The sequence below is a fragment of the Leucoraja erinacea genome, chromosome 14 (genome assembly GCF_028641065.1).
Source record: "Leucoraja erinacea ecotype New England chromosome 14, Leri_hhj_1, whole genome shotgun sequence".
NCBI classification, from domain to species: Eukaryota; Metazoa; Chordata; class Chondrichthyes; order Rajiformes; family Rajidae; genus Leucoraja; species Leucoraja erinaceus.
In genome coordinates this window covers 48,192,368-48,205,408 of record NC_073390.1, presented here as the reverse complement: position 1 = coordinate 48,205,408, position 13,041 = coordinate 48,192,368, and the positions used below count along the sequence as shown (strand labels likewise).

The following is a 13,041-nucleotide window of genomic DNA, read 5'->3' as shown; positions in this document are numbered from 1 at the left end:
AGGTAGTGGAAGCAGGTAGGGAGACTGACAAAAACCTCCGGGAACCGCACAGAAACCTTGGGTGGGGCGCAAAGTCTCCAGAGGTTTCCGTTCGGGTTTCCTAAGTGGGACAGGGGCATTACTCCGGCACTTTGTTCTTTCGCGTATGAACCAGCATTTGCCGTTCGCTGTTTCTAAAATAATGTATTAAGTAGGCAAGACATCGACTGCCACGGCGATTGACTCCCTGTTTTGAGGACATACATTGTATCCTTATTTTAATTTAATATTTCTTATTTGTAGATAAATGAGGGGAAATAAAACACTACATTTTGAGAAGCAGGAAATGAACTGATTGGTACAGGTCAAGGAGCTGGGAAACGTTGAGTGAAGATGCAGTAGCACCATGCTGAGTAGAAAGCGGTAATTAGAGCACTTTCATAGGCAGGGTTCAGTTATGAATATGAATCACATTTATAATGAAAAGCATGACACAGGCACACGCGCACAGGCAAGATCTTTATAATTTTAACTTTTATATGACGGGTGCTATTGGGGACATGGCTGTGCAGCTTGATAACCTGATATGTCCCTACATGATTATTTGATCGATGATATTGGATAGTGGAAAGAAACGTTTTGTGGTTTAGTGCAGCTTGGATTTCAGAGTGAAAATTTATTGGTTGCCCAACAGGTTAATTTCTTGTACAAACCCTTTCCTGCTCGAGCCAGTCTTTTATTGCTGTGGTTCACAACCTCGGAATGTTCAATTCTATTTGATCAATGTACTTTGCCTTTAGAGTTGGAGTTTTTATTTGTGTGATACTTTGATCTGGGTGATAGTTGTTTCAAAGTTTAACGTTGTGATATCTCTCTATCACAGTTTTGTAATACTTGCTGTCATATTTAGTCATTGATATGTTCTCTCTGTGTTAGCTGGATGTTTTCTTTGATCATTTTGTCAAAGACCTCTAGACTTTTTTAAACTTTTAAACTCAAAATTATTTTCGCTCTCCTCTGGAATGAGACAGGAAGATTTGCAGTTATGATAACGAACAGGGACTGGAATTATATGAAATTGTGTCAATTCTTCCCAATACTTAAAGGGCAAGTTGAAGTGTAATACGATACTTGCAGGCCCCTTCTCGATAAGGAACATTGGAAGCAATGTCCTGACAAGTAAAAGTCTGTTTTAATGTCTGAAAGTCTCCAACGTGCATTTGTCCTCACAAACGTGAAATATTAAACGATGAATTTTATCGGACAGACAGCTACATCTAGGACGCTGGTGAGTTATCATTACCTTCATTTACTTTCTGGAAAGATGTTGGATTACTGTGTAAAAGGAGCCCGTAACATTGCTGAGATGTTATTTACAGGCGTTTCAGTTTGAGTGAAATACCAATAAGATCTGTCTGTACTTGCAGTAAATGTAGCTCGGGAAGTATGCTGTTGTACATGAAATATACCACAATATTCTTTCAACTCTGTGATATCTTCATGCTGTAATATTACTATCCGAGCCTTCTTGAGGAATAGCAGAATTAATGCTAAATGTCAGTTCTTGCAGATGTTAGTTGCTTATGTATGATTCACCTCGCCCACCCCCATATTTAGCTGTAATTAGGAAAGTTATTTTAAATCGCAGGACAATAAATCTGTTTTGTTTAGGAATATTTTCTAAAGGGATAACTAAGGGGATGAATGGAAAATAAATTGGTCATATTAATTAATCCAATGTTTCCCACTGAAGATTTGATCCATGTGTATGTACGTGTTTGCTGATATTCCAGTTGAATTGGTGACTCAAGGAGACTGTCTAACCCCTGTAAGTAGGGTCAGGTTCATTTCCTGCTCAGATGTGTACTGTAGGAGTGGGCTGTGTTTGTGTCCCAGGCTAAAGGCAGTGAAAGAACCCGACGAATCCCCATTCTTCTCATTAACCAGCACCCCCCACACCCTCCTTGCTGGTTAAACCAGATGTTTCAATATTGGCTGAGTTTAGGTTTGGACTTTGTGAGAATAGCGGTTGATTTTAGTTTTGGGAGCTCTTTGCTGCTTCTGTAGTCACTCTGCAGATCATCACTTAACTTCTTTTCCCACACCCCCATCCCAGCCCACCATGCATATTCCCCTCTCTCTCAAATGGGAGCACAGTGGATGCCTGATGTCAGCCTCCCGATACCTCACTGCTCCAGCCCTTCTGAAACATTGCCATTGGCATCAGCCTCAAGTCCCATTTATATGAGGGGTGAGAATTAAAACTGCCCAGACCCCATAGGCAGTGCTTAATTTTGGGATTGTAACACATTAAATTGTGACTGTGTTATTTTTTGCACAATGTCCCACATCTGTTGCTGCTAATTTTCCTGTAGTTGGGTATCTTGGGACTGAGATGGAGATTGCTCAAATTCATTTCACAAAGTATTTCTGTGCTACATACTGCACGTCCAAACTCAGTATAGACAGCTCCCATTGTCAGGATTGAACGTCGGGGCGGCCCGGTCCGGGGGAGAAGCGACGCCCAAGTCGGGGCGGCCCGGTCCGGGAGAGGTTCGGCGCCCAAGTCGGGGCTGCTCAGCCCGAGGCTGAAGACGGCACAGTACTCACGTGAGGGTGGCTGGGACGGTGTTCTGGCGGTGGTGGCCTGAGTCCGGGGTTTGGCCGTGGGCCAGCAGCTGCTTCTGCAGGACTGGTGGGCGGCAGCTTCAACCACCCCGGGCCGCGGTGTTTGAGCCGCGGGACTGTTCTTAACATCGCCCGGGGGGGGGGTATCGCCCCAGTGCAGAGGGAGAAGAGGAGGGAAGAGACTGCGACCTAAGACTTTTGCCTCCATCACAGTGAGGAGATGTTGGGTGGACTCACTGTGGTGGATGTTAATGTGTGTAAATGTGTGTTTATTGTTGTTTTATTGTATTGTATTATATGTATGACTGCTGCAATTTCGTTCAGACTAAGTCTGAATGACAATAAAAGGCTATCTATCTATCTATCTATCTGAACCCAGATCTCTGACGCTGAAAGCGCTGTAAGGCCGCTAAGTTGAGTCAAGAGTTTTATGTCCGGTTTATCCGAAACAGAAGAATGAAAATCTCACTTGCAACAGCACACCATGTTTGTAAACACAGTACACAATAGATAGTATAATTAACAAATATTACAAAATAAAAGTTTGATAAATAAAATACTCACTATAATGCAAAGAACAAACCAAAGTCCCTTGTGCAACCAATGCAGTTCAGTGTTTAGTTGGAGTTTCAGTGGGAAGAAACTGTTCCTGTCAAGAGTACCTTTGGGCTATCGGGCTTGGTCCTTTGCTGTGCTCATTCATCTCATCATCCTGGACTAGGTTTGAACCATGGTCCAAGAGAAGAAAAGCTACTGTTTAACCACCAGCTGTGTCCCGTGTAGTAATAACTTGATAAGAATTTAAAATCATTTAAATCTGGCTCTGCTCTTAATCCAAAATACTCTTTAATCTTAATTCATTGAATAAAGGAGCAGTTAACCTGTGTTTGCTGAGATTGATTGATGGAATAAACATTGTCCATGATGGCAGGTTTCTGAAATCAAAATAGCAAATGTTGGCAACACTTAACAAGTCTGGTTCGGTCTGTAGAAAAGGAAACTGATTTAACGTTTATGTCGAGGACCCTTTGCCAGAACTGGGCATATTGAAATGGTGTCATAAGACCGCTTATGTTCCCTTGAGCAATCAAATATTGAATTTACATCTTATCCGCAAAGATTTGCTGGACAAAGCGACGATGGGAGTGGCTGGAAAAATATTGAGCAATGTTCAGACACAAATGCATGGGGGTGGGGTGGGGGTGGGGGGGGGGGGGGGGGGGTTGAAACAGGGCTTGCTGTCTCTCCTTTCAGGGGAATGCGACTTTTTTGTCGTATCCCCCTTCTCTGCCTCCGTCTGCGCTGAGGCCTCGAGGCTCCGGAGGCAGCCAGTCAGGACTCACCCTGGGCTCGCTCCCGTGAGGGCGGTCCGGCTCGGGGCTGGAACGGTGTTCCCATGAGGGGCTGAGATGCTCCCGTGAGGGCGGCCTGGCGAGGGGCTGAGACACTCCCGTCGGGGTGGCCCAGCCCGAGGGAAACGGCGCTCACGTGAGGGCGGCCCGGCTCGGGGCTAGAACGGTGCTCCGGTGGCTGAGACGGCGTTCTGGCGGCGGTGACCTGAGTCCCGGGTTCGGCCGCGGGCCAGTGGAACGACGTCGTCAACAACTGCGTCCGCTGGACTGGAGGGTGGCAGCTTCGACCACCCCGGGCTGTGGTGTTTGAACCGGCCCGTTCGCGGAGCTCGGTGAGCCGCGGGACTGATTTTACCATCGCCCGGTGGGGTATCGCCTCAGCGCGGAGGGAGAAGAGGAGGGAAGAGACTGCAGCCCTAAGATTTTTGCCTCCCATCACACTGAGGAGGTGCTTGGTGGACTCACTGTGGTGGATGTTAATTTGTGTTTACTGTCTGTTCTGTTGTCTATTATTGTATTATTGTATGTATGACTGCAGGCACGAAATTTCGTTCAGACTGAAAGGTCTGAATGACAATAAAGGAAATTCAAATACAAGTTCCACTAGCCCCTAGAGCTCTATCTAACTCTCTCTTAAATCCATCCAGTAACTTGGCCTCCACTGCCCTCTGTGGCAGGGAATTCCATAAATTCACAACTCTCTGGGTGAAAACGTTTCTTCTCATCTCAGTCTTAAATGACCTCCCCTTTATTCTAAGACTGTGGCCCCTGGTTCTGCACTCGCCCAACATTGTGACCATTTTTCCTGCATCTAGCTTGTCCAGTCCTTTTATAATTTTATATCTTGCAAATGAAATTAGAGGAGCCATAATGTACATATTTCCAAGTTGGTTTTATTTCTCCAAATTCCTAGCTGCTATTATTATTTTGGATTGTGCAAGTTTGAGCTTTCAACAGAGTATTTTTTTCCAAGTCTCTGCCTGCCTTAAGATGTTTTGGCCATAAACAGCATGTTTTCAAAATCGTCGGCAACATTCAATGGATTTTTTTCTAACTTGACCATGTTGATCTCAGATACCGATCACTAAAATTGAGATAATTGAGAATGATGAAAAGTTTATTTTGGGTGGTCGAGAATTTTTTCTCTTGTCATCAACTGCAGTTACCTTGATTTCGTGAATAGCCTGCATATTTATCATGAAAATAAATCCTTTTGAGAAATATTGGCTTGGCAAGTAATTAGTCTCCACACTGAATAGTATTGCACCGAATACTAATAAATTCAAAGAATGACAACTGTCACTAATACTTGATTTTTATTTAATAGCCTAATTCCACTTTGCTCATTTTCTTTTTCTGTTGTAGTGCTTTTAAGGCTTTCCCCAACTTAACTGAAAGAGTAGTCCATTCTTCAGCTAAAATGTTCAAAGAGTGAAACAAGAGGACTGCAGATGCTAATTTACACAAAAAAAACTTAAGTGCTGAAGTAATCAGCAGGTCAGGCAGCATCTGTGGAGGACACAAACAGATGACATTTTAAGTCTGGTCCCTTCTTCAAATTCAAAGATTTTCAAAGAAGTAATTTCAGTAAGGAGTGGATTTTTGGAGTTGACGATGAACAAAAGCGATTTCTTGTTGCTTTCTAAGTAGTTGGATGTTTTAAATAAATTGCTAAAAATTGAATTCAGGTTAATTATAGTCAATTAAATAACCGAAACACAACTGTTTTGAGCTGCAAGGATCGTGAAAACAAATACAAATTTTGTTGAAAGTTAGACGAGCATTTTTGAGTTTGAGTTCTTGTTTTGGAAAATTGATCTGAATACTTTATTGTCACATGTGATAAGTCACCGTGGAATTCTTTGCTTGCATACCCAAGGTATCCAAATAGTCGCCTATAAAGGGCGCTTACTAAGTTACAAAGTACCCCCCACGCAGGGTCCCCCGCTGTTCCTTCCCTCAGCAACGGCGTCCTCACATCCACGTGTCTGTCCTCATCCGTCGGTCAGTGCCACCATCGACCTCTCCACTGATGCTGCCGGGACACCTCCGTGGCGCCGACCCGGGCCCCAGCCGCGGTCTCCACAGACCCAGGCACTGATTGCCGCGGGCTCTGTCAACCGGCAAGAAAGCTGCAATCAACAATGCATGATTCTCAGAGCAGGAAATTAGTTGGAAAAGTAGGATGCATTTATCAAACTGTTCCAATTTAATGGTCCATTGATCCAGCTTTAAGTTTGTATTTATTTGTAAAACTAACCGATTTAAAATTCTCGATTAGACCACGATGGTGCCATTGTAAAATCATTTGGGGTTTCCATAGGAAGAAGCTGCCCTACAATTTTTTAAATTTGTTTTAAATTGCTTAATTTAAGATTATAGCACGAGTCTAGTGGTTGGCGTATATGTGGAAGCAGAAGAAAGCAATGTTAAAAATGTTTTGCCATGAATGATGGAATGCTCTTTAAAAAAAGAAAGATGACATTTAACAAAAATATATACATTTGCAGGACCAGTCGCTGTATGTTGATTTTGATATTTCTGCCTGCCCTTTAGACTTGTGTGTGAATACCAGTGAGGGTAAGAAAAGCACTGGAATTTGCAACAAACCGTATTGCAATGGGAGATTAGATTCTTAGTATGGAAGTATGAGGGTTTATGATGCAAAGGAGTGGGGGACCATTTTTCACTTGACATCCACATTTGCATGACCCTGAATGTTCTGTAAAATTACAATTTAACTGGTATTTGAAATTATCATGTTTCCGTAATGTTCACTCATTGCTAGGTTGAAGTGACGCAGGAAATGCATTGATAACTACCTAAAAAAATGCCTTTAAGGGAAAAGCAAGCAGTATCGGGGATGGAGAGTTCTACCCATTTTGAATTCAAATAGCCCTTTAATGGGTTTTTTTTGTGGCCATCATACTTTGCCTAGCCTCTAGAATATAAGATGTAGCATAATTGATGGAGCAAATAGAATTTTATCACTATCAGCGGAAGCTTTTTGGAATGTATTAAAAATGTAAGGCTTTTGCTTTCAGGCTGTCAGAGTATATTGAACAGATTAAATATTCCTCTCCAGTTTAGTATTTAACCCAAGTCATAAATAATCTGAATGTCTGCAAGGTGCTTAAATTTTGTGTTTTCCCAGAGTTTGAAATGCAAACATTCAGATCTGATTCAGAAGGAGGGTCTCGACCCGAAACGTCACCCATTCCTTCTCTCCAGAGATGCTGCCTGTCCCGCTGAGTTACTCCAACTTTTGTGTCTCCATCTTTCGTTTGTGGGAAATCATAGTCGTAAAGCTGTCCAGCATAGGAACAGGCTCTTTGGCGTAACTTGTCTATGACAAGCAATGAGGGTTGTCCATGCATTCATCCAGAAGAACACCGCAATACAAACATTCAAATACTGAAACAAATGATGAGATGGCTTGAGTGGTGATTTGAGCTTTGTTCAGATGGGCTTTAAGAAAGGTATCTGGGATGGGGGGGAAATGGTGAAAGTTGGTAGTTGGTGGGCTTCCAAAATGATAGGACCCAGTTTGATGGCAGGTTAGTTGTCAAAGGTCAGTTGAAAGGAATAAAGGATGCATTAGAGTCCAGGGAAGGAAGAATGTAGAATTTGTGATGAATTATAGAACTGATGGGGGAAGCTACGCGCTCTAGTCCTTTCCACTCTGTGGGGACAAAAGGTTCTGATTGTCTACACTATCTATGCCTCGCATCATTTTATATACTTCTATCATGTCACTTTCACCCTCAAGTTCCAGAGAAAATAAACCAAGTCTGACCAACCTCTCGTTATAGGTGATGCTCTCCACCCCAGGTAGCATGTTCTGTAGTTTATCGTTGATGTTTAGATGTGGTGTAGTGAGACCAGGCAGGCGAACTAACTAAGAAGCCTGTGATCGCGTTACAGCCTACCGATGACGAGGGTTCTGACCTCTAGGTGCCGCTACAATAGTATTATAAACCAAACTTTATTTTTGGTAGGTTTACACAGAAAAACGTGAATCTTCAGTCAGATTCTGAAGTTTCTGACCTGAATATTGACCAATCAGATTTAATTTCCTTTCATATCATGACTTCAACAGAATGTCTAAAATATTATTTAATTGGAAACTCCAGGATTTTTGCCAATAGTTTGGTGACGTTATGGCGGTATGTTTCCAAGGAAATTAGTCAACATTTATTCATAGACACTTGTAAAGTTGGCCACTACTCTCAAATAGTGAACAATGGGTGTGTTTAACTCCTATCAGCTTCTTGATTCAAATAATAATGTAATAATTAATTGTTACTGCCTGATTACTGTTGCTGAAATATCGTACACAAATTGAACTGCATATTTTCCCGATGAAGCAACATAACTCGCTTTTTGGGAGCAGTAATGTCCAGAGAGTTGTGGTGTCTAGACCAAATGGTGCTTCGGTAAAACATTATTGCTATAAACATATATCATTACCTCAAGTGGTAGTTTGACAGTACAATAATTTTTTTTTTTAATTCTATTTTTACCTTGAGAGAATGGGATGTTTCTTCTGTAACAAACATTTTGACCGCTTTTGCTGGTGGTGGATTGTCATTAGTTTAGTTTTGCGAAACAGCACGGGAAAAGGCCATTCGACCCACCGTGTCTGCGCTGACCTGTGATCGCCCAGTACACTAGCACCATCCTACATAATGGGGACAATTTTACCAAAGCCAATTAACCGACAAACCTGCACGTCTTTGGAACGTGGGAAAAAAAACCAGAGCAGCTGGAGAAAACCCACGTGGTCACAGGGAAAATGTACAAACTCCGTACAGACAACCAATGTAGTCAGGATTGAACCCGGGTCACTGGCGCTGTAAGGCAGTAGCTTCTCCTTCTTGCGTGTGGCGTGCACAGCCTAAAGTTGTAGGGCAACTTGTTCTATTTGATCTTACCTGATTGTGCACGCCAGGTTGATTGCATTCGTCCAAACAGAGCGGACCACGTGAAGGTTGCAATCTTCCACCCCAAGGCAGTAGCTCTAATACCATTAGTATGAGTGTATTATACTCCTTTGTGTTATATTTTCAAAATGACTTTTTTTATGAACACCATGAAAGGAAAGCTGGCAATCTTTGTTGAGTTTGAACTTCTACAACTTGCGTCTCGTCGTGGATAGCTATCTCAAATGTTCACATTTGCGTCGAGGTTATGATTAGGTTAGAATTCCCAGCAGAAAAACTTAAGTGAAGCAAAGAATGAGTGTGATTTATTTTTCCATGTGCTGATGATGAATCATTGTCCTACAAATGTGATTGAAATACTGCAACTTTTTATTTTAAAAAGGAAAGTACATTTGTCTGCAACTTGAGCATTTATCCATGAAATATCAATCTTTGGTGCGACTTCATCTGGTAGGCAGGTGAAAACTGAAAATCCAATTGGCAGCATTTAAGTTTAGATAACTTTCAGCAATTAGTTTGGAACTTGTGGCATTTTTAGAATAGTTATGGGCCATTGGTTGTAGAGCTTTCAAGTGGTTGAGAACATTATCATCTTTGAATAAATATCTTGCAGTTACTGTATAAATAATTCCTGAGCTTGTATGTTTGTCTGGGACAGAATTAGCTGTTAGTTGGACAAGGGTGGATTGATCTCAGAAATCAAGCATGTGTTTGCTAAAGGGAAGTTATGTCTGACTAACTTGATAGAGTTTCTTCAATGAAGTAATGGAGAAGGTCAGGGAGCAATGTGATTCATATAGACTTTCCAAAAGCCACATAATAAGCTTGTCATCAATTTTGAAGTCGGATGAATAATAGGCTATGCAGGAGCTAGATATAAACTAAAACTGGCAAAGAAACAGGATATAGAAAGGAGTAGTGAAAGATCATATTTTGGATTGGAGAGAGGTGTACAGTAGTGTTCCCAGCATCTGGTACGGGGAACATTGCTTTATTTTTTAATGACATAGTCTTGGCCAAACAGAGCATAGATGACACAAGACTTGGATGTATAATGAATTGTGACAATGGTAGCAGTAGATTTGAAGGAGGATGGTGTGACGGGCAATTGTGGCCGAGGAAATGTAAACCTGAGAAATGTAATGTTGTATTTTGTGAGGAAGTAGAAGAACAACTGGTTTGCATTTTTTAAACGAGGTGCAGGAATGAAGAGATTTGTGAGTGTGTGTGTGTGTGCATAGCTGGTAGGGTGGGATGAGAAAATAGCCCAAAAATAATCCTGGTCTTTCTAAATGGGGGATAATAAGTCAACAGTTTTGGCCACGATTGCAGCAACCTGGTGAATTCTCAGAGCTGGTGAAAGCTGTAGTTCTTATGAGAGGGTGCAGAAGATATATGCATGTATGCAGTGGAGAAGCTGGGGAGTTGTTCTTGGAGCAGAGGATGTGACAAGTGATGGGTGATCTAATAGTGTTTTTAAAATCATGCTTGATTGGAGTGGATGGATGATCGAGCTATTTCCCCCACAAGACACATAGAATGAAGATGATTGGTTTAAAAACGAAAGTTAATATTGGGGAAATCTTTTTTACTCAACGGGCGATAGTCTGGAAAACACCAAGTGCTGGAGTAACTCAGTGGGTCAGGCAGCATCAGTGGAATGAACGGGATACGTAACATTCTGGATTTAGTTTAGCTTAGATATGGAGCGCGGGGACATGTCCATCAACACTTCGAGTCCACACTGACCAGCGATCACCCGCACATTAACACTATCCTACGCTAAGCCAATTAACCTACAAACCTGTACATCTTTGGAGTGTGGGAGGAAACTGAAGATCTCGGAGAAAACCCACGCGGTTACAGGGAGAAGGTACAAACTCCATACAGATAACATCCGTGGTCGGGATCGAACCCGGGTCTCTGGCGCTGTAAACGCTGTAAGGCAGCGACTCTACCTCTTCGCCACCGTTCCGCCCAGGTTGGGACACTTTTTCAGAGTGACTGTAGTTGGAGGGTTAGTCTGGGAGCTCTACCCAGGGCAGGTGGTAGCTTTCAAAAGGGAATTAGAAAGAAAATGATTTACAGGGTCATGGCAATGAGTTCAGTCAAACTGCTCTTGTATAGAGGCAGTGCAGATTCAAATGATCCCCTGTATAGGTAGGAACTGCACATACTGGTTTAAACCGAAGATAGACACAAAAAGCTGGAGTAACTCAGTGGGACAGGCAGCATCTCTGGAGAGAAGGAAAGGATGACGTTTTGTGTCGAGACCCTTTCAAAGGGTCTCGACCCGAAATGTCACCCATTCCTTCTCTCCAGAGTTGCAGCCTGTCCCACTGAGTTACTCCAGCTTTTTGTGTCTATCTTCAAATGATCCCCTTCCAGGTTGTAACCTATATGTGATTCAACAAACACGCAAATCTATATTTCTAAATCAAGCTCCCATATGGAGTTTATTACTTTTTTAAGACGTGATATATTCTGCTGAACCATCAGTGGGTGACATCTGAAGCGACACAAACTTAATAGAAATAACCTAAAAATATAGGTTTTGATTTGTGTTACATTTTAGAAGTCACACAGAGATCTTGCCCCCAGAAACTGGCAATTTAATCAAAGTTTCTCTCTGAGGAGGTGGAATAGCAACCTGCTCCTGTACTGCAACCATCAAGCCATATAGAGTTGTATAGTCACACAGAGTGGAAACAGGCCCTTCGGCCCAACATGCCTTCGCTGACCAACATGCCCCATCTACACTAATCCCACCTGCCTTATCCTTCTAGATCTATCCTATCCATGTACCTGTCTAAATGTTTCTTAAATGTTGTGATAGTACCTACCTTAGCTACCTCCTCCAGCAGCTCGTTCCATACACCCACCAACTTTTGTGTTTATAAAAAATAAAAAATAAAAAAGTTACCTATTAAATCCTTCCTCCCTCACATTGAACCTAAGTCTTCATTATTTCACAGTAACACTGGGAGTTATAACCTAAAGAAAAAATATGGGCCGCTTGCTTCTATTTCTAGCTATGATGAAGCACCAAGGAACAAGTCAGCATTCTTTAAAAATATGCTTAGAAGAGTGTGTGACTAATTTCAAATTGCATATTGATTGCAATATGTCAACTTGCATGAATTTCCATGAAGTGGGCGATAGGTTGACGAGCGATTCTTTTATATATCAAAATAACTGATTGTCAATTAAGGTTCAAGGTAGAAATGGACATAATTATAGAGAGTCTACACAATCTATTGTGACAAGAGCTATGTAAACTGCATTATAAATTATAGTACTGAAGGAAGTGGTACAATTCATCAGATCTCTACTGGCTGAGTATAAACCATCTGACATTCATACGTTCCAACTCTGGTGCGTACATACATATGTGGTACAACCCATGAAAGTTAATATTGTATATATATTGTGTGTATATATACTGTATAATAATAAGCACATACGTATGTGGTACAACCCATACATACTGTCCCTCTGGTCCTCACCTTTCACCCCACCAGCCGGCAAATACAACACATAATCCTCCGCCATTTCCGCCACCTCCAACGTGACCCCACCACTCGCCACATCTTCCCATCTCCCCCCATGTCTGCCTTCCGCAAAGACCGCTCCCTCCGCAACTCCCTTGTCAATTCTTCCCTTCCCTCCCGTACCACCCCCTCCCTGGGCACTTTCCGTTGCAACCGCAAGAGATGCAACACTTGTCCCTTCACCTCCCCCCTCGACTCCATCCAAGGACCCAAGCAATCGTTCCAGGTGCGACAAAGGTTCACTTGTATCTCCTCCAACCTCATCTACTGCATCCGCTGCTCTAGGCGTCAGCTGATTTACATCGGGGAGACTAAGCGTAGGTTGGGCGATCGTTTCGCCGAACACCTCCGCTCAGTCCGCAATAACCTACCTGAACTCCCGGTGGTTCAGCACTTCAACTCCCCCTCCCATTCCCAATCTGACCTCTCTGTCCTGGGTCTCCTCCATTGCCAGAGTGAGCAACAGCGGAAATTGGAGGAACAGCACCTCGTATTCCGCCTGGGGACCTTGCGTCCGGATGGCATTAACATTGAATTCTCCCAATTTTGGTCGCCCTTGCTGTCTCCTCCCCTTCCTTAACCCTCTAG

General features: G+C 42.6%; 1 protein-coding gene across 7 annotated transcripts in view; it reads left to right on the top strand.

The window, feature by feature from the left end:
* The window catches only part of schip1 (schwannomin interacting protein 1), a 582,838-nt gene that overhangs the window by 455,243 nt on the left and 114,554 nt on the right, over positions 1-13,041 (top strand). The window contains exon 1 of one of the 7 annotated variants that reach the window (XM_055646374.1): positions 1,117-1,267. The exons of the other annotated variants lie outside the window; for them this stretch is intronic. Within the exon in view, the coding sequence (XP_055502349.1) occupies positions 1,229-1,267 (39 nt within the window). The 5' untranslated portion in view covers positions 1,117-1,228. Of the gene's footprint in view, positions 1-1,116; positions 1,268-13,041 lie in introns of those variants that run through there. 7 annotated transcript variants of the gene reach the window in all.